This window comes from Phodopus roborovskii, unplaced genomic scaffold (genome assembly GCF_943737965.1).
Source record: "Phodopus roborovskii unplaced genomic scaffold, PHOROB, whole genome shotgun sequence".
Classification (NCBI taxonomy): Eukaryota; Metazoa; Chordata; class Mammalia; order Rodentia; family Cricetidae; genus Phodopus; species Phodopus roborovskii.
The window spans coordinates 5,062,376-5,089,514 of NW_026126413.1; the positions used below are offsets into that span (position 1 = coordinate 5,062,376).

General features: G+C 39.0%; 1 protein-coding gene across 5 annotated transcripts in view; it reads left to right on the forward strand.

Moving 5' to 3' along the window:
• Ssbp2 (single stranded DNA binding protein 2) overlaps positions 1-27,139 on the forward strand; it is a 226,816-nt gene that overhangs the window by 88,257 nt on the left and 111,420 nt on the right. For all 5 annotated transcript variants that reach the window (XM_051182957.1, XM_051182956.1, XM_051182958.1 and 2 more), the window contains exons 3-4: positions 4,191-4,252; positions 18,159-18,243. In XM_051182957.1, the coding sequence (XP_051038914.1) occupies positions 4,191-4,252; positions 18,159-18,243 (147 nt within the window). The remainder of the gene's footprint in view (positions 1-4,190; positions 4,253-18,158; positions 18,244-27,139) is intronic.

The window sequence follows — 27,139 nt, forward strand, 5'->3', positions numbered from 1 at the left end:
TATGAGTGACTGAAATGATTAGAAGGGGACAAGAATGCTCATTTTCTAAATTCAAATTCAAATATACCTTACATTTATATGATATGTTTAGCTTATTGTTCACTTTTAGCCTTCCTAATTTCGTTGATTTTATTTAACTTTCTTAAGACTGCTATTATAATTCGTATTATTATTGTTTGTAGTACATTAGTTGTTTACTTAAAAATTCCATTTTATTTACATGTTACGTACTTAAGAATTCTAGACTAAGATAGGTACCCTCCCCCCCAAAGATATGTACTCAGTTTGAACCTGTGTACATCACAGTGAACTGTTGTTAGAGCCTGACTCAAGCTGTGGGGATTCACTTCTGCTTTCCCTCTCCATTACAATTTTATGTACTTATCCATTATCTACATAAAACATCACAGAGCTGACACTATGCAAACTGAGCTCAGTATCCTCTTTCATGGATCCTGTGTCCTTTAGTCTGATTTAATCTTTCCTCACCACCTGATATTACTCTTTCTTTGTCTTCATGCTAAAGGATAAAGTATACCCATACTTACAGGTGTTACATTTTAGGCTGCATATGAGGCCTTTTTTCTTTCTTTCTGAATTTGGGTGACTTTGTTTAATTTTATACATTCTAAGTCCATTCATTTTCTTGCAAGTTTTGTGACTTCATCTTTCTTTAGACCTGAATGATAATCACTTTTATTTTTATCTGACATTTATTTTAATTGAAATGGAACTCTATTACTTTCTCCCTTCCTTTTCCTCCCTCCAGCTCCTCAAAGCTACCCACCCTGGAGTCCCTCCTTTGCCCTCCCCACATTCTCACCTTCAAAGACTCATTTTCTTTATTGATTTTGCAAACTCTGGGTTGTCCCTTCATCTGTTGACAGATGCCTGTTATGTTTTCCTTGCTATAGTAAATAGAGCAGTAGATAGAGATGTGTAGATATCTCTGTGGAAGGAATTCGAGTTCTCTGGGCATACTCCCAGGAGTGGAATAACTAGGTCATGTGGCTGTTCTATTTTTAGCTTTTGGAGGAGCCTCCAAACTGATACCCATAATGGCTTATTAATTTGTATTCCAACAAGCAGCAAGTAGGGTTTTCCCCTCATATACCTTCTCCAACATTTGTTGTGAGATTCCTTGAAGATGGCATCATGACTGCGGTGAAATGATAATCTCAAAGTAGTTTTGATTTGTATCTCCCTGATGACTACTGATGTTGAAATCTTTAAAAATAGTTATTGGCCTTTTGTGTTTTTTTAAAAACTGTTCATTTCATTTGTTGACTGGTAGTTTTAGTTGCATGGTATTTAATTTCTACAGTTTTTGTTTGTTTGTTTGTTTTGTTTGTTTTTTTGTTTTTTAAGTCAGGATATTAGCCTGTCTGGAATGTAGCTTTAAGATTTTTTTCCCTTTTCTGTGGAATATTTGCTCTATTGATCTTTTCCTTTTAATTTCTTAGTACAATCTGTTGATATTTGGGGGTTCATTCTATGCTAACGAAGTCCTGTTCAGAAGCTTCTTGCCTACCCCAGTGTCTTAAAATGCATTCCCCATGTTTTCCTCTAGAAGTTTCAGCATTATTTTTAAATTGAGTCTTGAAACTTTTCTTGATCTGGTTCCTGCTTGCTCAGCTAGTCTCACCTCTCAGGATTATCTCTTACAACTTTTGTTCTTGTCCTCCCAATATAAAAGAACTTCCTTAAGTGCATTGTACTTAGTCTTTCCCCTATATTGGTTTATAATTACCAGAACTGAGAGACTTTCCCTCTAAGCCAGACCAGAATTATGAAGCTTTCCCATTAAAATACGAAGAAACCCAACTTTGTTCTCCAATATAGTGCCAAACAATGATCTGTATATTTTCAGTCTGAGTGAGGTACACCTTAAATCATCCAGCACTCCAGACCATACACATCTGTATTTGGAGCATATAGCAATGCCAGCACCTGGTCAGGAAGCTGAGCATCTGCCAGGGAACTGCTGGGAAAGAGAATAAAAGTTCAGCCTTTTTTCCCTGGCCAGCAAACCATGAGGACAGTACGTCCCAGTTGCTGTTCATCTCTACTCAAGCCTCACTGCCGAGTCCGGCTATGCTTCCCTTAGTTCCTTCGGCTCTGAAAAGAGCAGGCTCCTCTCTCCTCTATTCCTCATGAATACATCTTTAATTACAACAGAAGGATCACAAGCATTTGTTTAGAATTCTGCCTTTTCACAGATTTGGAAATATCATGTTTTACCTTTTCACTTCTGAAAGGAACCACAGGTTTTTGCTGAAATTGACTTAGAAACAGTCGTGGTCCGTTGATGCTGGAGTGGAAGAGAATGAGTGGGTGGATGGTGAAAGTTTGAGAATTGTCCTTAGCAGAGACCTCTGCCACAGATGTGGTCCTGTCTAGGTCAAGCTTGCAGTTGCCCAGCTTGTTCCAGAAGCTTCCTATTGAAATCAGGCAGGACACCTGCAATGCTTTTTTTGCAGCATTCACCCCTCCCTGTTTGTACTGAGCAGTCCCTTCTTTCTGGGTGTTATAGAGGGTTGGGGGAGACCTGAGACTGAAAGGGCTGCTCAGCCTTTCCTCCCGTCTGCAGACTGGGTTAAAGATCACCCTCTGAGCTTCCCACTCTCCGATGTTCACTCATGTCCAAGAGCAGGCTCTGCTCTGACCACCTGCTGACTTGTGTCGCCATGGGAGGAAACTCCCCAAGGCCGGGCTTCTGTTTCAGTCCTCTCCGTGGTTACAACTGTATTCTCTTCCTTGGTAGTATGTATGATACCCACGAAGGTATTTTGCACTGTTCTGATTAGTAAGTTTAAATTTGTTTAGTATAAATCTAAACTGTAAGTGTTTTGGTGTGATGTATCACTGGCTGTTTTGGTGTAGGTTACAGTGATGCTAGATTAACTTTTTGTGAGAATGTTCTTCAGGGTAAAAGCAAACTACTCTGCAGTAAACATTTACCACTATTTCTGTACTCACTGTCTTAAGTGATTTCCCAGTCCTCTCAAAAACCTTTTGAGGTAGGTAGTTATTAGCTCATTTTATAGATGAGAAAACAGAGGCAAAGAAGATTCTTAACTATTCCTTGGATCACATTGCAAATGTTTATGATTCATTCTGCTTAAAAGGAATGCAATTTAAATATTCTGTCAGGAAGTGCTGTGTTGTGGTGATATCAGTCAGGATCCAGACATGCTAATTAAAAACACACTAAATATATCAACAGAAAGAATGCAACACAGACAAGCAACTAAACTGTTTACTTAAAAAACATAGAAGAACATTGAAGTGATATATTTACATAGAATCATTCATGTCATAACCAGTCATCAGGGCTGAAAGGCCAAAGAGGTTGTGCTTTCAAAACCATGGGTAAGAGATTTTGCGTAGCTAAAATTTTGATCTGCAAGGAAAGAGTGAGCTTCCTGGTCTCACTTCAGGAGCTCAGGGGAGCCTCATGATACTGGACTACCATTCTTGGAGGAAAAGTTTTGTTCAGTTGTGTTTGTGCATCATAGGAAGAAATCATTCTGCTTTTGCCAGAAACAGGTGGAGTGGGACCAGCTGTTAGCCTCACTAATTGATGCTGGTGCAGTAACCCTGTGTTAGCAACCCTTTCCCCTTCTTCCTCCTTTCATTCTCCTCTCAGAGCTTCTCTGTGTTTATGAGAGCTTAACAGGAGGGCAGTTAATGAATGACTAGGGTAGGAAACATGTTCTTAATACCAGTTTATTTATCTATGGTTTGTGTGTGTATGTGCCTGCACACACATACCTATTGTGTGTGGAGAATGCATGTGCTTGGCATGCATCTAGAGGGAGAAGCCACCTCTGGAGTTCCCTTCAACTCCCTTTATGCAGGTGCCTAGTAATGAACTTAAGTCCCCAGGTTTGAACAGAAAATGCTTTTAATGGCTGAGCCATTTCTCTGATTGTGGACCAGTGGAGCACAAAGGGAAGCCATGAGAAGCAAATTCAAGACAGTTATGGTGGCATCTTCTCACATACCAAGTTAGTCTCCTAGACACTATATAAAAGGAGTACTTGGAAAACCGAACAAAGAATAACATGAAAATGATGAAGCATTTTAAAATTACCTTAGCATTTTAAATGAGAAAAACGTTGCATGGTAATATGTGTGGGGAAAAGTACTACAAGGAAAATATTTAATATTGTTTTAATTTGTTTTAGATAAGATGGGAAAAAAACATCACTTTGGGGGAGCCTCCAGGATTCTTACATTCTTGGTGGTGGTAAGTATCTTTTTATTTCATTTTTACTTGATTGATAACTGCATTCCAGTAAGCTCTTTATGACCCCCTACTTCTGTTTTGTTTTTCATTTTCTAAAATCGCTAACTAAAGGGTAGTATTTGAAAACAAAACCAAAACCTCAAGACCAACATCCTGTATTGTCTTAAAGATATTACTATGGAATTGGAGCTGGTTAGTGGACTACGCATGCTCATTATCTTCCTATGGAGAGCTGCTGTAAAAGATAGCATAGGGTGAAGTTCATTTCCTCATGGTTCCACAGGATAGGGTACCATAATGGCAGGTTTCTAACGAGGGCTGTTCTGATGGCTCATAGACAGCATTTCCTTCCATGGTGGTCGGAGAGCGGGAAGGTTAAGGTACCTGTGTCTGTTCTTACAAGGGAACTAATCTCATCTCGAGGGTCTTACCCTCATGATGTTAGCTAAAAGTAATTATTTTTCCATAGACTCCATCTCAAAATACCAGCACACAGGCAGTTAGGACTTCAACGTCTGAATTTGGTGAAGGTACAAATCATTCCATAGCAGTTTCCTTTCTCTGTTAATGTGGCAGATGAGGACGGCACTTTTTCTTGGCTCTTAGCTTACTACTACCTAGTTATAAGATTGCTTTCTGTAAAGAGGGCTGCCAGTTGTCAAGAGACTAAATTAGTGAACAGGTGTTGGTATGCTAGCCACCCATTTCGTTCTTTGAACTTCACTTCTCTTGGGAGCATTGGGGGCAGGAGGCAGTGATTGGATTGGCATATTCAGCACTAGGCTAGTCATTTCTTAAAATAACAATCACTCCTGTAACAAACAATCCATAAACAGGAGAGGGATAAGTCACAAATAATCAGGTACTGAAATAAATTTGTCTTTTCTTGAGATGGAAGAACATATCCATAACAACCTGTTTCTTGATACAGTGATCATTAGGTAATGAACTGTTAAAAGAGATTTTAAAAAATTTATCTTGAGGAAATGCCTTTTATACTTTTTTGTATTTCTGTCATGTAGTGAAAGCAATTTTTAGAAAAATTTAATTTACTTATGAGGCTTTGAGCAAACATCTCTATGCAAACCTAATAGAATGTGTTTGTTGCATTTTGTCAACAAGCTCAATAAATGAGTTGTATTTATTGAGTGCCAGGCAGTATATTTGATACTGTGGACACATCAGTAAATAAAACATACACAATGCTCCTTTCTTATTGATTACAGTCTTTGGGAAATGTACATAGTTCAATAGGCAACAAGAAGTAAGCGTCTTATGGGGAATATGCAGATTGCTTTATGACATATACTATATATATTAACTGGAGGAGTTGCTGTTTAAACCAAGGTCTTAAGTATATATAAAGGGGCAATCAAAGAGATGTGGAGAAGTAGAAAGGTACATGTTTTAATAAATTATACCATTGAAAGGAGCTAGAGGGTCAGGGGAAGAGAAGGAATGGTTTATAGGAAGAGTTGAAAGAATTCAGCATAGTGGAAATTGACATGATTGTGCGATTAGGGACTGGGGAATTTGAATATTATAAAGACAACAGAGAAGATAAATCTTGTAAGTAGTAGAGTAATCATGTTATATTCTTACATACATCTTAGTAGTGTTACTGTCACTCCATAGAAACCGGACGGGGCTAGAGTAAGTCCGGAGCAGCAAAGCACTATGGACTGCAGGGAACGGTTAGATGGGTGTGTGAGGTAGGGCATATGACAGGGAGCTAGGGAGGTGGGGGAGGTGGCCCGTGAGATACTGGCAGGGTTTGCTGACTAGTGAAACTTCTTAGACATGGGGATGAGTACATGATTGCAAGAGGACAGATTCAACAAGGCATTTAGTTATAGGGTCTGGTGTTTGAAGGAGATGAAGGTGAGTAAATGATGTTCCATGTGAATAAAGAGAAAAGTATTCGGGGGCTGAAGAGATGGCTCAGTGGTTAAGAACACTAACTGCTCTTCCAGAGGACCTGGGTTCAATCCCCAGCACCTACATGGGAGCTAACAGTTGCCTCTAACTCCTGCTTCAAGAGGAACTGATGCCCTCTACATGCTGGCAAAACACTAATACATATAAAATGAAAAGAAGTCTCATTTTTTTTTTTTTTTTGGGGTAGCAAAAACCTTTAATCTAGCACTTGGCAGAGGTAGATGAATCTCTGTGAATTTGAGGCCAGCCTGGTCTCTGCTCTATAGAGTGAATTACGGGACAGTCAGGGTTGTTACACAGAGAAACCCTGTCTTGAAGGAAAAAATAGAGTTGTGGGGGAGGTGCTCATTGTGCAGAACACTGGCCTCATTAGTGAACATTTAAGGACAAAGAGGAAGGGGAAGCTGTGAGAAAGATAAAGTTCCTAAAAAGGGAGAGGGGAAACCGGTAAAGTTTGTGACAGAAAAGCCACAATAAGGGAGCGTGTTCTGGAAATAAAATGACAGCTTGCTGGATCATTTGTGCTGCACAGGTAGAATAGTAAGAGTGAATGTGTCCTCTTAGGAGTCAGTGGGAGGTCGTCAGTGACTGACTCATGCAAGACAAGTGATGAGTAGTGGATTGAGACGTCACTGAGAGGTTGGGACATGGCCATGGTAGATTTAGTGAGTCTGTTCGAAAGCTTCAGCTGTGCTGAGAGGATGGGCCACACCTAGAAGAACATGGCCATCCCACTGGGACGTGTTTCAGTGCACACGGGAAAGGGGTGGTGGAGAAGCAGAGGTCCATATTGTACAAAGGCGTAAGGAGAGGTGGAGGTCAGGGAAGAGTGTGTAGTTGCACAAATATTAAAGAGAAGTAAGTCCGTCTCAGCTCCTAAGGCATGAGAGGAGGAGCAAGGATGTTGGTAGGGTTACGGTAAGACATTCAGTTCTTATTCCCATGGCTTGTTTTCTCTGCAGAGTATGATATGAGGCCTCTGCTGAGGATGCCGAGACCGAGGGTAGTGATTGCGGAAGTATATTTAGAAGGGAAATTATTTGAAGTATTTATATATAGACCAGAAGGGATTAGTAAAGAGGGGAGAGAGACAGAGAGAGACAGAGAGAGAGAGAGAGAGAGAGGGAGAGAGAGAGAGAGAGAGAGAGAGAGAGAGAGAGAGAGAGAGAGAGAGAGAGAGATTAGAAACACACAAAACCTTGCTAGAAACTGTTTAGGGCCAAGTTCATACTGGTGTGTGTAAAGTCATCGTGGCACAGATAGCAGCCTCTCTGCAGCAGCAGCAGCAGCGATTGGTAGGACAGACATTTGGAAAAACTAGGCTAGCTGGGTCTGTATCTCTTCTGCATCTCTATCAGAAGCCTTACCTGTTGCCTTGGCCACTCATTGTCAATGTCAACAACTTCTTCAAAGGAAGGAAACAGAAGGCCTCCGTTATGCCAGGCACATGGTTTCCTCTGCATATTATTCACTCCTCATCTTTTAGTGTCTCCATGGAAGCACGTCTCTTTTGAAGTTCTGTGCTACTGAACCACATTTGGTCAGTTGTGGTTGTGGGTTTCCCGTTTGTCTCTCACACAGCAGAAACAGGTGCAGGCCTTTGTTTGAACATTGTTCCTGTAATTGGACCAACCGTTCACTACAGTTGAACATGGTCATTGTGCTGCTTTCTGAGGTTTAAGACTGCTCTCTTGTATAATATTAAAAAAATCAAAATTGTGTTTTGACAGTCTAAGGATTTAAGGTGTTTAGATCTACGTGTCCTTTTTCTAGTGTGGGGTTGAACTTAGGATCTTGTGAATACCAGGCAAGTATTCTACCACTCAGCTGGATCTTCAGGCCTAAGATCTTAGCTGCCTTCTAGATGCCTTCTCACCTATGACTCTTCATAGATGTGCTTCTGCTTATGATGGTAAAGTAGCAGAAAAATCATCAGACTCATCTGTTCATGGTGGACAGTGGCTTAGAAGAGGCGGATTTCTAGTTACTCTCTTATTTCATTTCTTATACCTATTTCACTCCACACTTCTTCAATAAGTTAGCCTAAATCTACAGCATGGTGGTCAATAATACCTTCCTGCATGCTTTGGCTTTTTTTTTTTTTTAAGTTAATTAATTAATTTATTTTTTGTAGTAATAGTAGTAGACTTTAGCTATTCACACCAGCTATCAGAAAGCCTAGTTCTTAATCCTGCCTTTGTTTTTTTTTTTTTTTTTTTTTTTTTTTTTTGTTTTCTTTCCCTGTGACTCAAAGATTCAGAATACCTTGGCTTTGAACTTTTAAGTAACTTAATTTGGAGGTATCAAATTAATAATAATTGGCATATAAACTAATATATATATACATATAAAAACTAATTTTGTATGCAATATTTTAAATATTATTTTAGGTTTTCCCCCCATAAAACTATCAGCATGTTTTTTTCAGCATTTGCTTCATATATGTGAGTCGTGGATGCTTAACAGTTTTGAAGAGAAGGAGGCCTTCTGAGAACTGACAGAAAGCTAAGAATCTACACTTCCAGAAAGTGCCAGATTCATAAGCTTTCCTGATCATTGCTGCTGAGCACCGAATTCAAATCCTGCAGATGCATGGCTCTTAAGAGTTTAGACCCGAGCTTTGTATCTGTGGCCCGATGAAGGAAGCAGGCCCAGATTTATGATACTTTTGACAAGTATGCTGCTGGTGCTGTGGAGTCAAGTTTTTGAGTATAGCTCAGCTCACTTATGTAGCCCAACTAGGACTAACCAGTGGGGCAGTTGTAATTTTATAACTTCCTGTCACTTTTTTAAAAAAGATTTGAAATTAGAATGGCCTGTTTGTTTAAGCCTGTTTACCAAATACTCATGAAGTACAGACTATGCTACCCTCAAGAAAGTCAGTAGTGGGCTAGCCAGCTAAAGGAGGCACGATATAACAGAGTATGTGTGTGGTTACAATATAAGTACAGGAGCAGCACTCGCAGTAGTGAGTGCCCAGGCCAGGACCTGTCTGGCTTTAACCTGCACGGGCACAGTGTTCCCACTGTCTCTTAAGTGCATCGGTTTGCTGGTGTCTGAGCAGACTGTTCTTTTGGAATCACTTGTGTCCCCTCTGGCTCTTAGCATGCTGTACTTTGTTGGTGTGGCTCACCTCTGAGGTTTTTGTTAGACTTCCTGAATTTTTCATTTCCAGCTTTATTTCAGTTTGGGTTTCCTTTAGGGATCCTGTTTCTACTCCATGTCTGGAACGGTTTTCATTATTTTATTCCACAGCTTTTCCACAGACTTCATTAAGGGATTATATATATATAGTTGTTAAGGTCCTTGCACACATTCCTAACTGCAGTTTTGAAGTCCTTATCTTGTGCTTCAGTTATTTTTCATTTCTCAAGCCTACAGTAGTAGGGTCTTGATGGCAGACTATTGTCTTGGCTTTTCATTCTTATTTCTCAATGGTGTCTTAGGCCGTGATGTCTGGTTTTGGTTTGGTTGGGCATATACCCTTCCCCTGGTCTCTGCTGCTCTGTCTGGACCTTAGGAAAGTGTGGCTGTGGATTCCTTGGTAGAGAGTGGGTCTGCAGGTCAGTGGCTGTAATAGGGGAATGGAGGTGGGCTAGGAGAAAGGTCTCAGAGAGGCTGTGGGAAAGAAGTAAGGGGATCCTATCCATATGAAGAATCAGGGTCCAGGGAGTTGGGGTTTTACTTGGAGCAAGGCCTGCAGTAGGACAAAGGCTATGTCTGGAGTGACAGGGATTAGTGGGCTCAGGGGTGGGGGTGGGGGTGGGGGTGGATGGAGTCAGGGGTACTTGGTCTGTACCAAGGGTTGGAGGCTCTAGGAAATGGAACAAGGTAGGCTGAGGGCCACTCACAAGCAGGCTGCTACAGGGTTGGGGGTGTTAACAGGAGTGACTGAAATGGAGGACAGGAAGTAGAGCACAAATTACCTACCTGAGTGCCAGCCTGGTATGGCTTACTAGGGGTCCCATGTAGAAAGTCAGGAAGCAGTGGCGACACACCTTTAATACCAGCACTCTAAGTTCGAGGCCAGCCTGGTCTACAGAGTGAGTTCCAGGATAGGCAGGACTATACAGAAAAAAACCCTGTCTCAAAACACAAATGAACAAACAAACCAAAAAAACAAAACGGAAAGGAAAGAAAGAGTTTCTAGGTATGCGTTGCTGGCACAGGAATGGGGATGGGCCAGATGGGAGGGAGCGGTGAGAAGATCAGCAGGAAGCACAAAGCTCCAGCCACACCCAGGGCCAGTGGAGTCTCCAGGGAACACAGCATGTTTTTGGTTTTGTTTTTGGTTTTGTTTGTTTTTGTTTTTTTTTTTTTTTTGTGATATAATTCTGTTGGCCAGTTTCTTGTTTCTTATCGGCTAGCTCTGTCTTAATTATTAACCCATTTCTGTTGATCTATGTATTTCTCTTACCGGGGAGCCGGCTGGCATTCTGCTTTCTTCAGACCCTCCATCTTGACCCCTTACTACTTCCTCTCTCCTCCTCTTCTCCTAGTCATGCCCATCTTGCTTTCCCATTGGCCAACAGTGCTTTATTCATTAACCAGTATGAGAAACATATGTACAGAATTGCATCTCCCATCATCTCCTCTTTTCTGTCTAAATAAAAAGAAGGGTTTTAACCTTAACATAGCAAAATATATAACACAACAGTTAATCAAATAAGAATCACAGTTAACAATATTTAGTCCATTAACATTTAGCAAGATTTGAAGAAAATATCCCATCATCTATTCCATCTTTGTGAGTCTAAAGACCTATATGTAACTTATCTTTAAACCTAAGGAAAACTATAACCATAACTATTTGTCTTCAACTCCCTCAAAGACCACAGTAGGATAATATATAAACTCTAGAAATGACAGAGACATCTTGCCACCTGATCAGTCACCTGAAGTTCTTCTGTAATGTTTTATCTTCAGCCTATAGGCCATAGTGTGTCTGGCAGACTCCTCATCAAGGCAGGAAACTTTAAACTGTCTTCTTGTATTGGAAGTTTGTCAGTCACTTTTCTCTGTGTCCTGCAGACTGTCTGGCAGACTCTGTCTGGCAGACTCTTCCATGAAGCAGGAACTCTGTAGCAATGTCCATCTCGAATCAGCAGTCACTTTTCTGTGGGTCCTGCATGTTCAGTTTATACAGCATAAAGTCAAACAATCCAGACAAGAGCAGTATCTTGTCCAAATGGCTAGTCTTGCCATACTGGAAGCAAACTCCATACGTGTTTCCTCAATGTCCATCTTCCTTTCTGAGTCAGATGGTGTTGCCAAGAGCAATTGTGCCTCATTGTCAAGAAAAACCCTAAACCATTTTAAATGCCATATTCTGTAGGTCTTTGAAAGGGTTGAAGAATCCCTATCCATCTCAAATACATGTCTGTATATCTAGAAATCTTAACTAACTTAACTATAATATCTGACTATCATAGGTACTATCTATAATTTGTATTGAATTATACATTACATTTCTAAATGAGCTATATAAACACAATACCTAAACAAGAGGAGAAACATACATATCACAAAATTGACCTTATATTTGTATCAATAAATGCAAATCCATTCCAAAACAAAGTATTCATATCTATACCATAATTCCCTTTTTACCTTTAAAAAGAATTGGGTGTGATCATTAACCACTTATAATCTTTCCAAACTACTTCCTGCTGGTAAAGGGCGCTATCATGGGGGAATCCTAAGACGCAGAAATCCTGGTTGTAGTCTGCAAGGCTGCTTTGTCCAAGCTGTTTTGAATGTTGCATCACCAGCGACTCTGTTTCAGGGGGCCTGGCTTGATCAAACCACATTAGTCTGGAAGGAATCCACAGCTTTTTATTTTCTGTGGAAACAAAAATAGAAATCCTTTTCCCCAGTAACTTGTCCTTGAACTTAAATTTTGGAGTCAAAGCATTTTTAAAATATATGAATTGAATTAATCCAGCAGTATTTCCTTCAACAGTTGTTGTTTCCTCAGCAAACAATACAAAGATGATATAATACCGTACAGTATCCAGATTCTCTCTGAGCTTTCCATCTTGAAGTGGCTTTATTATTACTCTCTTTCTTCTATTTTTTCATTTTTTGTTACAGAGTATCTCTGTGTAACTTTTATCTGTCCTGGATTTACTCTGCAAACCAGGTTTACTTTGAAATCACAAGATCTGCTTACCTCTGTCTCTCAAGTGCTGGGATTAAAGGTGTGTGCCGCCATACCCAGCTGTTCTCTGTCTTTTTAAAACCATTTCCCCCCCCAAGCCTACGTATTTTTTAAAACACACTGTAAACCTTTAGAGGTTTTTCTTAATATGAATCTGTCTTTACTGTAAATCTTTATCTTTTTCTGGCCACGAGTCTTTTTATCTGGTAAACAACAACATTGCTAAAATGAAAATCATAGCTGTGTTAGCCGCGGTTTACTGCCAGCAGCAAGAGCTGTGTTAACCACCTTGGTCTAAGCTGCCACCCAGCAGCATGCTGCAGGCCTGGAGATGTGGTCACTGCCACCACCAGCTCTCTTATACACCAAGAAATTGTTAGTAGTGCTTCTTAAAAGCCATGCAGTTTTTTTTGCCGCTTATGCTGAGTCAGGAATCCTCCCTTAGAGAAGCTGCGCAAATATCTGCTTGTCTCTCACAAAGCAGAGTCCAACTGAGAAAAATGCTGCTACCAAGAAACCTTGCTTGTCTCTGTTCTTTTGTTTTAAAAACCTTTTTTAAGCTTCTGTTAAATTTTAAGTGGAAGTTCTTATTAGCCACGTGGGCGCCATTTGTAAGGAGTCTGTTTTTCCCACCTGCTGCTGGTTTTGCCCCTCCGCCGTGCGAACCCCAAATAACACACTGAGACTCTGTATTTGATATAATTCTGTTGGCCAGTTACTTGTTTCTTATCAGCTAGCTCTGTCTTAAGTATTAACCCATTTCTATGTATTTCCACGTGGTCTTACCGAGAGCGGAGGAATGGCGGTTCTGTTCTCTCCAGACTCCATCTTGCACACAGCATGTTCTTTACCACACATTTACCATAGATGTGACTGTCTTAGTAGACTCCTTAAGACTTGAGACATGTTTCTGAATTATATGTCAAGATGGGCAATATGCATCCTGTATGTATGAAAAAGGACTCAGGAATGTTTCCTCTTCTAAGTTGTATCAACATCAAGGCATGCTTGAACTACTGGCAGCTGCAGGGAAGGTGAGGGTGTGGTTATCAGAGGATCATTGGAAACAGGACTATGATGATCAATTGTAAGATAATGATGCTTAATGTCTTACCTGCTATTCTTACAATAACTAATGCAACTCACATAGTTCGATGTGTGTAAATCTGTCTGTCCATAATCAGAATTAGGAGTATCAAAATGTGAATGCTCATTACTGTACTTACACAGAAGCAAAATGATGTAATAATTAAAAAAATTTAAGCCCAGGTCTCTCACCAAGTAACTCTGTGATTTTAGGGAAATTATCTAATTTGTATAAATTTAAATAAAAAAATGGTGGTAATAATTAGGATCAAATGCAGGACTGTGATACTTAATAGGTAGTGTTTGAATTTAACACAGAACACAGACTCAATTGATGAATTTATCATTAATGCAGGAACATTATAAGAATTCTATAAAAATAGAACAAAATTTTGTACTTTAAAAGTTGTTAAATACTCTTTACTGTTGTTAAAGTGCAGGTGTGTGGAAGTCCTAAGGGGAAAAGTTGAGTATGTATATTTTATATAAAGTACCCTTGTTCATGTGAACAAGTAGTTTTGTGTGTTAATATGCTGTCTGCTGGTGTAACAAACGCCTGGGACAATCAGCTTACAGAGAGAAAAGAATGACTTTGTGGTTTACAGTTTGGTTCATTGTCTTCCAACCTGAAGCAGATCATCATGACTGGAGCCCAGGTTGGAGCAGCCACTTTACCTAATGGTTTGGGCACACAAGAAAGAGGGAAAGGAAGAGCAGCCGCTGCTGTCACTGCCCCTTTCAAGGGTACCAGAAGATAGCCTGACTAGGCCCCATCTTTTAAAGGCCCTCGCATGTCCTCACACTCTGTCCCTGCAAAATAGTGCCAAGCTGGATAAGCTTTTAACACACAGGACATTGCAGATTCAAACTATTAGAGGGATTATGGCCACCTAGCATTCATTTATGTATTCTGGACCACTCACAGAGAAATGACTTTTGGAGCTGCTTATACTTGAAATTTTTTTCTGAAAAAAAATTTCTCATAAAGATTTTTTTGCTTGTCTTTTATTGCTCAAATTTCTGCTTTTAGAAAGTTTACCATCTAGTTACGGTAATAAGGTCCTATCTTCTGGGCCACATGTTGCCTAATTATTAAATTTTATAGATTCCTGGCAGCCATTTTGTTTTTGTGTTCCCTTCACATGTTAAGCTAGTTAAGTCATTCTGGAATCATGTTTTCAGGGGTGGAAGTGTAAACTATTTTTGAGAAAACCATAAATTTGGGGATTAAGTTTGTTTTTGTTGATTTACACTTGGCAAACTTTAATTACAAAAGTAATAAATGATACAAACTCAAATATTTTATCACTTGGCAAGTTTTGCTTCTGTTTATATAGCTTTTGTCTTTGTTTATAGAATTCAGATTTTCTACTTCTTTCTCAGTGATAAACGAAGTGTGTAAATCTAAAGCATTAACCACCATGATGAATTCACTGTGTACCACAGATAATGCTCAACACTCCAGGTCCTTAATCTCTAGCACTTCAGGTTATAGAGTCTGTCTTCACAGTCTTGTGCTATTAGAGGTCTTGGAACAGTTCACAATAAAACCCCTTCGAGAAGGACAAATTAACTATTTCAGTGAATCTTCTGGAGATAAACTCATTCCATATGCAAGCCCATAGAATTTATGAAATTTAATGAGTTATGAAACATAACTTCTATATTTAGGAAATTTAGCAATTGAGCTATTTGCAGTTCAGTTCATCACTGCTTTCAGATTCAGTCACCGATGTGGTATGTTTTTTTTTTTCCCCATGGGTAGTATATGACATATAATCCAGATAAGATTTTAAATATTATCAGAAGAAAAAGTTAGGCTTTTTAAAAATCTTTGAAGGATCCAGTAGACAGCTTCTGACTTTAATGCCCTTATTATGGACTAAAAACCATGTCCTTTGGTCTTCCTGCATTTTTTTTTTTTTTGTATGATTGCTAATGTAGCCCTTTGTTCCAAAATTTAGGTTGATAGTCACAGTGCTATGCGGCCTGTATCACTGCCAAAACATGATTGAGCCTTACAAAAAAGAGATAGTTTTGGAATATCTGTCCCACCCATAGTTATTAGAGCTCAACAAACATAGTTATAAAGTAGATGATGCCTCCTTTAAACATGCATATTATAGCCCTGACATTTTCCCTATTTGGGTTTTAATTTTATTTTTAAAGTTTCATGATATATAGCTTAGATTATTATAGACTTAAATATACTCATAATAAATATAGTTCCTAAAATAAAACATACAATTTTATGAGCGTTCTTTGTCATACTTTCACCTATCTTTTCCTGGCTTCCCTTGGCTATATAATCTTTGACTCCATAGAAAAAAGGATGTGAATGCACGTGTCCTAGTTTGCTCTGTTGCTAACTAAAAGCAGCCTGAGGAGGAAAAGGTTTATTTGTTATAACTTTAGGTCGCCGTCAGTCCATCCCAGAAGGGTGAAGCAGGATCTCAGCAGGAATGCTCCTTATTGGCTTGCACCCTCTGATCTGCTTAGCTACCTTTTTATTCAGTTCAAACTACATGCCCACTAGGATCCTCCCACATCAATCATTAATTAAGAAAATCCCCCTACAGACATGCCTCCAGACCAATCAGAAGGAAGCAATTCCTCCAATGAGTCTCTCTCTAGTTTGTGTCAATGTGAAAAAAGTAAACAGTATAGTATGGAAACAATTTATACTTACCTGAGGTGCTATGAGATAGCCTAGAACAAGGCTTGCTGTTGTTAAAAATTTTTTGTGGTGCAGGCAAATGATTTTAGATGGTGTATTTTCTTTGCCTTTGCAAAAGAGGACCATATTTTTATACAGTAACAAATATGACCTTATTGTTATATTTTATTAACTTGTTGATTATCTACAAACCTGAACCTGTAAACTTTTCATTGCACACTAAATTTGTTAAGGGAAAAAAATAGAACAGTGCTAATGCTATAAATATTTATGTGCGTAAATAAAAAATGTGCAAACAATAATTGTGTAATCTGGTATTTTAAATGTAATATTCCAAGCAAGGTATAATGGAACATGACTATAATCTCAGCACTTGGAAGGTGGGGGCTGGAGGGTTATGAGTTCATTGTCATCATTGCTTACAGAGAGTCTGAGGATAGTCTACGTTAGATGAAACTTTATGTCAAAAAATAGAAAAACAAAATAAATAAATAAATAAATAAATAAATAACATTACAGAATGACTGTCAGGAGAGGTCTTAGGACACTTGCCAGCAAATGAAGAGTATTTGAGGATAAAAACACTGAGCTGCTAATCATGAGGCTGTGTATTTCATTCTGTGGCTGCAACTAAGCACTTTGCTTTTAGGGTTTTACGTTTCCTTAAGAAGATGGAAACGAGGATACTATACTTGATGCACACCTTACCCTAATGGTAGGCTAGCTCTATCCCCAAATCTTGGTAGGGCTCCTGGGAAGCCACATACAGTTTTAATAGTTTTCATTCTTGTCAGAATATTGAACTTCACTTACTTTAGTCTTTATTTTCCTCTTTGTATTTCTCTCTTATTGTAGGATTTTAATAAGAAGGAAAGTAGATTTTCTTTCCACTTAATGGAAAAAGGAATAATAAATACATAAGACACTGCAGGGTGACAGTGCTTAGCCATTCAGCCCTTCTGAGTTCCCTGTCTCCTGCACCAGGCTTACAGAGTTTTCTTGTTGAGAGAGCCAGACTAAATGAGGCTTCAAAGGTCAAAGGTTCTGTGCCCTTACCAAAATTACAGTTGGATACGTAATGCATCCTTACTGTCCCGCAGACATGTGTGTGCTATGTGATTTAATCTCAAAAGTCAAACCATGTGGAGGAGGAAATTGTGTCTGATCAGTCTCCCACAGCCGTAAGCAGCAGCCGGTCTCTGTCCTGCTCTGACAGCTATGTTCTTGACCATGCGGGTTTGTGTGCCTTTCACATCGTAGACTTGGAAGAGTGGACTAAAATGACTTGAAGAACTTTTGTTCATAGCAGGCCTGTAACATCTGCTCACTATGATTCTCAATCCTAGCTTAAATGCTTACAGTTAACTTGACAGCTGGAAGGATGACCCGGGCCTATTTTTTTCAGTATATATATATATATTTATATATATATATGTATATATATATATATTTTTTTTTTGATTAGGACAGTAAAGGAGTTGAGATGGATTATTTTAGTTTCAAAATTATTAACTTATTTTTTGTAATTAAAGGACAAGACAGATTTTTTTAAAAAAAAATCTTGTTTGATTAGTTCGATGTTCTGGTTAGGGCAGTAGTGTATGAATTGGGTAGTAAGATCCGTTGCAAAAGAGTAACCACCTTTAACTTATTAATTACAGTAGGACACCATTTCTATTTCTGTTCTTCATGGGAAAGTTGGCTGAACTATTCTTTCAACTAATTGTCAGGCATGTGAAGAATCAATTATGAGAAGGAAAGTGTTCATCAACTTATTCACAAGGGTTTGACCCTCAGACAGGACAAAAACACATAGTTTTAAAATTCTTTATCCTTTTAGGAAACTGCTTAATCATTTGGAAATATGTTTAGGTAAAGTGCAATTATTCATTAAAGAACTCACCTGAATTTAAATCTTTTAGAGAAATAATACTTGTCCTGAAGAAGAAAGGGTTTGTATAAAGAGTTACGTGTCTTATGTTTGTTGAATTGTGATTTCTCATCATATTAATGATTTTTTTTAATGTTTCATAATTACTTTTCAGTGTATTTTGGGATCTCTACTGTGCAGCTCCAGAGAGACGGGAGACATGTGAACACTCAAGCGAAGCAAAAGCCTTCCATGATTATGTAAGAGAACATATACTTTGAAAACAAAGTTTCATTGCCAGTTTTCTTTTTAACCAGTGTCCTTAAAATACATAAGGGTCATTTAACCGTAGAAAATGGTGTTTGGTGTTTGTTGACACTTACTCTAGAGAGTATGGATAACTCCTAGCTATGAAAGGTTCTTATCATTAAGCATATATGACTTGTAAAATCTCAGAATTGTCCACTTATGTATACGTAATTTTGTAATCACAGCCTCTTTCAGTAACTTTTTGGAGGCGGGTGGGTGTGAGTTGCTGGAGATCAACCCCAGGCCCTCACACATGCTAGGCAAATTTTCTACTACTAAAAATTCAAAATTGATGAAGCAGTATCCCTTTATTTTTAATTCTACTACTAAAAATTCAAAATTGATGAAGCAGTATCCCTTTATTTTTAAAACAAACTCATTTTAAGCTTTGTGTAAATGGTAAGCTCTTTTGCACAGAAGTTAAAAAATACTGAATTAAAAATAAAGAATGCTTTTTACAAAATGTACAGAATTCAGTGCCTCAATTGAAATTTATTTGAATCAAATGAAATATTAGAGAAGAAACATAAAAATTCCAGGAAAAATAAAAATGTTTTATTAAAAAAGATTCTTAAAGACAGGCAGCAGACCCATTGGCTTAAGTATGTTGTAGAAATACAAACCTAGGTTTAAAAGTCAGATTATATCATGGGAAAATATCTTCAGGGAAAAGTTGCATGTAAGATGGTTCTGTGAGGGGTCCTTGTGGAGCTGATCAAGGAAAAATATCAATTGTGTCTGGGATGGAGGAGAGTCTGCCTTCCTTTTCTGACAATAGTTTCGAGTCTGGAGCCTGAAGAAATTCCTGCTGGCACATCATTAACCCAATCTGAGGGACACATGTCTTAATGGCAGAGGGTGGCATTATCCTGTGCAAACCTTTAAAACTAGAACTAGGTCTAAAACCAGAAGCATGCCTTGCTCTTCTAAAGAAAAAAAAATTAATACCAATAGAGTTGTCCTGGAAGATCATAGTGCCTAAAGTAGTGCTAGAAGAGTATGCAGACTTGAAAGGGTGGATTCTTGGGTTCGTGGCAGGCCTGTGCCCTAACTGGTAGCTCGATCATACCCATAAACTCCACATGGCCAGAACAGCCCTCAGGGGCAAGGAGAGGGAAGGACTGTTGCTGCACACAAGGAAAGGGAGACACACATAGGCAATGATCAGGGCTCAGAACATAGTATTTATCCTAACAGTGTTGTTTTGCCTTTTTTACACTTACGGACAGAAAAGTAAAAGTGTTCTCAATCAATTCTAGGGAATCTGGATAGAGTTGGACTCCCCATCTTTCTTGTCCCTTACACCAAGGGAGACAAATGTGGAGACTCTGTTCCCATTAAGTTGTAATCCTAGAAAGAGCCAGTGCTCTATTACTAAATGACATTTAATACCTCACAGTCTACAGCTTAAGAAAATAGTTGGGTCCAGAGAGATGACCCAGTCACTGGGAGGACTAGCTGGTCTCTCAGAGGCCTGAGTGTGGTTCCCAGTACCTTCTTTTGGGGTACCTCACAGCTGTAATTGGACACATGCATTCTGCCTGCCCCCTGGACCAGTTTCTCTCTGCCCACTGGGTTCCTGCAGCCTCTATAAGATAACAACTCAGACTCTTAATGTATATTTATAATTGGCCAATGGCTTAGACTTATTACTGGCTAGCTCTCACTTACAAATTCCCACATTTCTACTAATCTGTGTATCACCACATGACTGGGCTTTCCGGTGATGCCCTGACATCCTGCCTCCCTTGCGGCTATATGGCATCTCTCGACTCCTCCTTTTTTCTTTCTCTAGCTCTGTTAGGATTTCCCACCTGGCTTTACTTTGCCTAGCCATTGGCCAAAATAGCTTCATTCATCAACCAATAAAAGCAACACATATTCACAGCATACAGAAGGACATTCCACATCATCTCCCCTTTTCTGTCTAATTAAAAAGGAAGGTTTTAACTTTAACATAGTAAAATTACATATAACAAAACAGTTATCAAGCAAGAATTATAGTTACAATATCTAGTCCAGGGTATCTGAAACTGTCTTCTGGCTTCCACAGTCACTTGTGTAGAACACTCCACACACCACACACAAAGACAGACAGACAGACAGACAGACAGACACACACACACACACACACACACACACACACAGAGAGAGAGAGAGAGAGAGAGAGAGAGAGAGAGAGAGAGAGAGAGAGAGAGAGAGAGAGAGAACACTCCTACCTTTAAAACAAGAAACTAATTCCATGGTGTGGGCAGATCCTCCCTACTGTTCACCATGGAGTACTTGTATGTATGGGGAGTACTTGAACTCATTTAGAGAATGATTTTAGAAACAATAGGTAGATAAAGCAATCACATCACACTGTCACAGCTGCCCTTACCATCTTTGCTTTCATATTGACTTCCTGAGCATCTATGTTTCTGTTTTTAGAAATGTATCTATTTTCTGGAACTCAGTTACAGGAATTTTGACAAGTTTTCTGGTTCTTGAGTAGTGTAGTTTCTGAAGCAGACCAGCATAGTTAGTTTATGTCTTGTGTATACACAGAGGTTTGAAAGATTGGGGAAGAAAAGTGGGAGAGAGAGGGCCTTCAGAAAGATCGTGGTAACAGTCTAACTTGTCATGTTTCTTAGAGCCCACTATGCAGTCATTTCCATATGACAATTGATGTGTTTTGCTGATTTTTATGGTAGTGCCCAAGGAAGCATTCTGAATTACATTTTCTTTAATGTCTGAAATCTTTAAAATGAATGAGTTTGTTTATTAACTTTCAAATGAACTTACTTGTACATATATATTATCAGATGATTAAAATCTGCCTCATTTTTGTTAGCTTCTATCTACATGGGTCCAGTAAAAGTTACCCCATTTTTAAAAACATGAATGATAGAATGAAATGCTAGAAACTGAAAAAGGTAAATAGTGAATGTAATCCCCTAACTGAAATGATAACTATCTTTTTATATTTGGGACACACATCACTTGGTTTTGTTTACATAATTTGTATAATTTACAGATATATAGTGAATATTAGTTTTATATTCAGGATAGTTCTTTAAAAAAAGTTTTGCTCTTTGGTAAGTTTTTATTTGTCTTAAATTAGACAATAAAATTTTGGCAAAATGAAGCCAGGCAGTGGTGGTGCATGCATTTAACCCTAACACTAGGGAGGCAGAGGCAGGTGGATCTCTGTGAGAATGAGGCCAGCCTGGTCTACAGAGTGAGTTTCAGGACAGCCTCCAAAGTTACAGAGAAACCTGCCTCGAATAACCAAAAAGAAGAAGGAGGAGGAGGAAGAAGAAGCCCTAAAAGCTGTTCTCATGGTCTTGTAAAAGGTGAAAAGCTCGGAATTAAAATAGTACCAAAAATTGAAAATAAGGAACACACACACTTATAGTTAGGAGCTGAAACTTGGGGCACCAGGATGAACAATCGCAAGACCTGGAAGAAGACCATACATAAAATGGACTAGCTGTAAGAATGGGATACATTAATGAGGAAGTCCAGGTAAATAAGAATTTAGGCCCGAGCAGAGAAACCGAAGAAAAACATTCACATTTAAGGAAGGATTATCACTAAGATAGACGAATGGTGGTAAAGTCAGTAAGAAATACTAGTTAGACTAAATGATATTCCCTAATTGGTATGTCCTATAATCTAGGAAGGTTTCAGATTTGTTCCCTGTATCAGGGTGTTTCCCAATTGATCTCTGTATCTCAGGGCAGTAATAAAAATTGTTTGGTGTTAATGTTATGCTGTGGGCTCCTTCATAGTCAAAGGGTTATTGAGGGAAGACTTAAGGTTCAAACTATATCAGTGCTAGAGTGCTTTTTATAGGCTACAGTTTCATTTTAGAAAGCAGTCATGTATTCTAGGGCACAGGATAGATTGATTCAAATATTGTAGGAAACGAAATAGATCTTCAAGTTTTGAATTTGGAATAATAGGTAGAGATCTCAGTGTATTAGCACTCTTCTTGCAACTGTTTTAGGAAGCATATATTAAACTGTCAGTTAAATAAAGGACAATGCAAAATGTAAGTTATGAACAGATTCATAGCCAAAGCACAGTATTAGCTCTTAGAATATATTTCTTAGGGACATAAGTACACTTAAAAACGAGAAACATATATCATTTTCAATGTGCTGTTTTCTTATTTACCTCATACTCAATAAATGGATGTAGGTCCATTTCTTCTTGTTAGAGTTTTTTTATTTTTTAAAAATTAGTTCAGGGTCATCTCGAAAGAGGGAACTTCAACTGAGAAAATGCCTCTATCAGATTGACATGCAGGCACGTTGTGGAGCATTTTCTTGATTAATGACTGGGTGGGCAGATGGCACACTGTGATAGGTGCCATCCCCACACAGGTGTTCCTGGGTGCTATAAGAACGCAGGTAGAGTAAGCTTCATTCCTCCATGGCCCTTGTTCCTGTCTCTAGGTCTTTGCTTTGAGTTCCTGCCTGGGTTCTTAAATGGATTGTGACATGGGATATGTAAGCCAAATACACCCTGTGCTCCCCACATTACTTTTGGTTGTGGTCTTTATCATAGCCAGAGAGAGCAAACCAGAACCCTCTCCCCTCCCCTCCTCTCCCCTCCTCTCCTCTCCCCTCCCCTCCCCTCCCCTCCTCTCTCCTCTCTTCCCCTCCCCTCCTCTCCTCTCCCCTCCCTTCCCCTCCTCTCTCCTCCCTTCCCCTCCCTTCCTCTCCCCTCCCCTCCCTTCCTCTCCTCTCCCTTCCCCTCCCCTCCTTCTCTCCTCCCCTCCCTTCTCCCTCCTGTCCTCTCCCCTTTCTTCCCCTTCTCTCCTTTCCTTTGTGTGTGTTTTTTTTTTTTTGTTTGTTTGTTTGTTTGAGACAGAGTTTCTCTGTGTAGTTTTGTAGATCAGGCTGGCCTCAAACTCATAGAGATCCACCTGTCTCTACCTCCTGAGTCCTGGAATTAAAGGCGTGTACTACCACTGCTCAGCTAGAACACTTTCTTTTCATGATTATTCCCCCCTGCTTATTACCATCTTCCCCTCTCCATCATCACTTTAGAGAAGGTAAAGTGTTTGGAGCTGTCCATGTAATACCCACAGATATGTCAAGCAAGTAGAACTTGTGTGTGTTCTCTGTACAGTAATAGATAATTAATGTTCTTACTGAAAGTTGTGGGATTATTTTCCATGTGTAAATATTATTATTACAGCCACATTTACCAAGCTCTTTCCTTTTTGCTCCGGTATGGAATAATCTTTTCTATTGAAACATGTAAGTTATAGATGTGGCTGTTTCCATCCCAGCCCACTTATCTATATACCATTACTTAGGTCTTTCTTTTCAATTTACTTTTGCTAAATTTTCCTCCCATGGGGTTGGCAAGATGGCTCAGCGAGTAAAAATGATTATAGTGCAAGTCTGGAAATCCAGGTTCAATCCCCGGAACCCATGTAAAAAATGCAAAGAGGGACTTAATCCTAGAAATTTGTCCTTCAACTCCCACATGTGCTCTGTGGCATGAGTGTCCCTTCATGCATACATGTGCAAACACTCTCATATATATGCAAAGGACCTAGCTCAGACCCATGCAGGCTCCACCGTTGTTGCTTCAGTCTCTGTGAACCCCTGTGAGCCTGATTATTTGACGCTGTTGTCTGTGTTCTTCGGGTGTCCTCGGCCCCTCTGGCTTCTCTGGGCTGTCCTGCCTGTGGTTCCAGGCTCTCCAGGCAGTGTCAGGTGTGGGCTCCCTCTTGTGGCATGGACCTTAAGTCAGACCAGTCATTGGTGGCCACGCTCACAAGTTCTGTGCCACCATTACCCTGGCTCATCCTGCAGGCAGGACAGTTCTTAGTCTTCTTTCTAATTCAAGTGCCTTTAACTTGTCATCAGCTTTTTACAAGTTCTAGTGGGTCATGGTAAACTTTCCCTTTTAAGAAACAAAACAAAGGCTTTAGAGGTAGCTCACTGATAAAATATTTGCCTAGTACACAGGTGCCTATTTTATTCTCTTCAGCCTATTTCCTGACTGTTCCCTCCCTACGTAACCTCCAGTGGGAAAAGGTAAGCCTCTGCTAGTCTTCCTTCAGATCAGTTCAAGCTCTGCCTCATGGGTAGAGACTTTTATCTGCTCCCAACTGATTGCTTTTATGGAACACAAATGTAAGATTAGTTTTCAGTATTCTACTTGATTGTTGTGTATTCAAACCACTAAAATAAGATGTTTTCATATTACTTATTTTTTAATGTTCACAGAGTTAAAGTAATAGCATGTTTTCCCCCCTCATATACAATGTGGCATATTTGGAATGATAAATAGGCTCATTTTCTAATCATATGGCAACACTAAGCTGTTATATTAGAAAAACTATTCCTCTTTTTTGTATATGCACATTATATTTTGCAAAATAGATATCATAATATAGGAGAAGCCATGCGCCTAATGTAGAAAGTGGTGCTGGCATAAACAGAGCAAGACTCGCATAAGCTGATCATCCTTTGTAAAAAGAGACCAAATAATGAATAATTATTGTAATTTTCCAGTCTTTCATGCTTTCTGAGAAATTATGTATATGTATTTATGGAGCCAGAGATTGAACCAATAGCCTCACACACAATAAACAGTCACCTTACCACAGACTTCCATCCCCAGTTCTGAAGCAGTGATACTAATTTTTCTATATTGATTATTTTCACTCTAGAATGATTGTTAGTAAAAGCCTCAGTAGTTGTCATCTTGATCTTGGCCACTCTTTTCATATCAATTATGGGTGTTTTACATCTTCTAAAGACAGAGGCAGGGATGGCTCTCACTGTTCATGCTCTCTGTAGTGTGGTTTTGTCATCCATCATCAAATCTACAACCAGACTTCTCTAACTTAAGTGGTCATTTGTAATCCATCACTAGAATGTTGGGGATGATATGGAGTCAGAAAGAGTTTGGAACACTTGCTTTTTAGCTCTGTCTTCTTGGGATTATCCCTTTGAAAATCTAGGGAGCCTTTTGGGATAAGATGAGTCTGAAGGCTGTAGGTTCTGGCTACCTGTGCCCTACTGCATAACAGAATAATTACTGACCATTCACATTCCACGCCATTCCTTACTCCCTATAACTTTGAATGGGAGTACCTATTGATTATCTGGTCTCTAAACTACTTAGGCATTTTTGGTATACAGAAAGTTTGCTCGTATGTTTTTAGTCACAGGTGTTCAGATTGTGGGAAAAGAGCTCAAGCATAGATCTAAGAACCTCATTTGTATCTCAACCTTTTGAGATTTGATCCTGGCTTTGAACCTCTCTCTCTCTCTCTCTCTCTCTCTCTCTCTCTCTCTCTCTCTCTCTCAACAGGGTTTCTCTGTGTAGCCCTGCTATCTTGCTATCTGCTTCTGCTTCAGGAGCAATGGTACCTGGCAGGATGGGTGTTTAATTAGGAAGTGACTATCAGTCGTGGAGAAGGCGAAGGCATGTTTTGTCTTGGAATGGACATGAACTGTTGTAAACAAAGGGCAGATTTTAGAAGGTTGATATTTTAAGTAACCTTCATATTTTGATAGATTCAGAAGCAGTGGCAAGAAATATTAAGAGATCTCATACACCATTTCAACAATTTGCCCTTATGGTAACATCTTATAAAATACTAATATAATAATCATACCGGGATGTTGACTTTGATATAGTCTACTGACTTTATTGAGATTTGGAAACTTATGTGTGCACTCTAGTGTGTGTTTAACTTTTCTCATAGGTTATATTTGCAAATCTACCTACCAGGTAAGATGCTGAGCAAGTATATGCCTCCTATGGCTTTTTTTTTTTTTTTTTTTTTTTATATCTACAGCCATCTCTTCAATCTGTTCTCACTGTACTCCAGATCTACACTAGACATGTGTAATGATTGTCTTTTCTAAATTTAGGACTTATCTGTTAATGAAATAAACATTTATATTAGTAAAGAATACATTAAATGTAGCTCCATTTCCCCCCTCCTCATTCTGTCCAGGGGTAGCTCACAGTGTAAGGGCATCATATGCATGTTCTCAGATACTCTGAGGAGAGTGCAGGGCCCTTTACTTTTCTATTAAGTACATGGTTGTTATTATATTCTATTGCTTAGGATATTCAGTCAAATTAACTATGAAAGTCATAAGGGAAGCATTTATTAAAGAAAGACAGTTTTCTTAGCTGTTCTAATATTTATTCACTTTGCTATTTTGTTGCTACAGTAAGAAAAATAAGCAAAATAACTTGTAAGGAATTCAGCATTTTTCCTTCAGATACTATGTATTTCAAAACTTTTGATTACCAAATTATTTCTGGCTTCTATCTTTTCCTGTTTTTCTTATGTATGCAGCTGTTCCTTACAATTCTTTCCGGTAATTCTGAATTATTTAACACAATGCCAGAATCATTATGGAAGATTGGTGTGAATCTTATTTTGTAACTAAAATGTGAGCAAAATAGAACACAGAGTTAATGTTATGGGCCTTTAGTACATCGGATGTGTATTTGTGGCCACCGAAGTATCTGAAGGCTAGTGCTGCAACTGATTTATCTAGTATTTACTCTACATCTTGTGTTATTCTTTAGTGTGCAAGTTTGGCCTTCTCAAATCCTTTCTTTTTTTAATTTTGTTCTTTTCTTTAATTAGAAGTATATTTATTGATGTTGTAAAGCACAGTAGGAGATGCTAAGGAGCTAGCATGGAAAGAGGAGCCCAGACTTGAGGAGCTTCCTCCCAAGGGAACACATGTCAGTAGGTGATGATCAGAGCAGAGCCTGCTCTTGGAGATGGGTGGACATCGGACTGTGGGAACCTCAGAGGGTGAGCTTTAACCCAGTTTGCAGAGAGCTTCCTAAGTGCAGAGCACT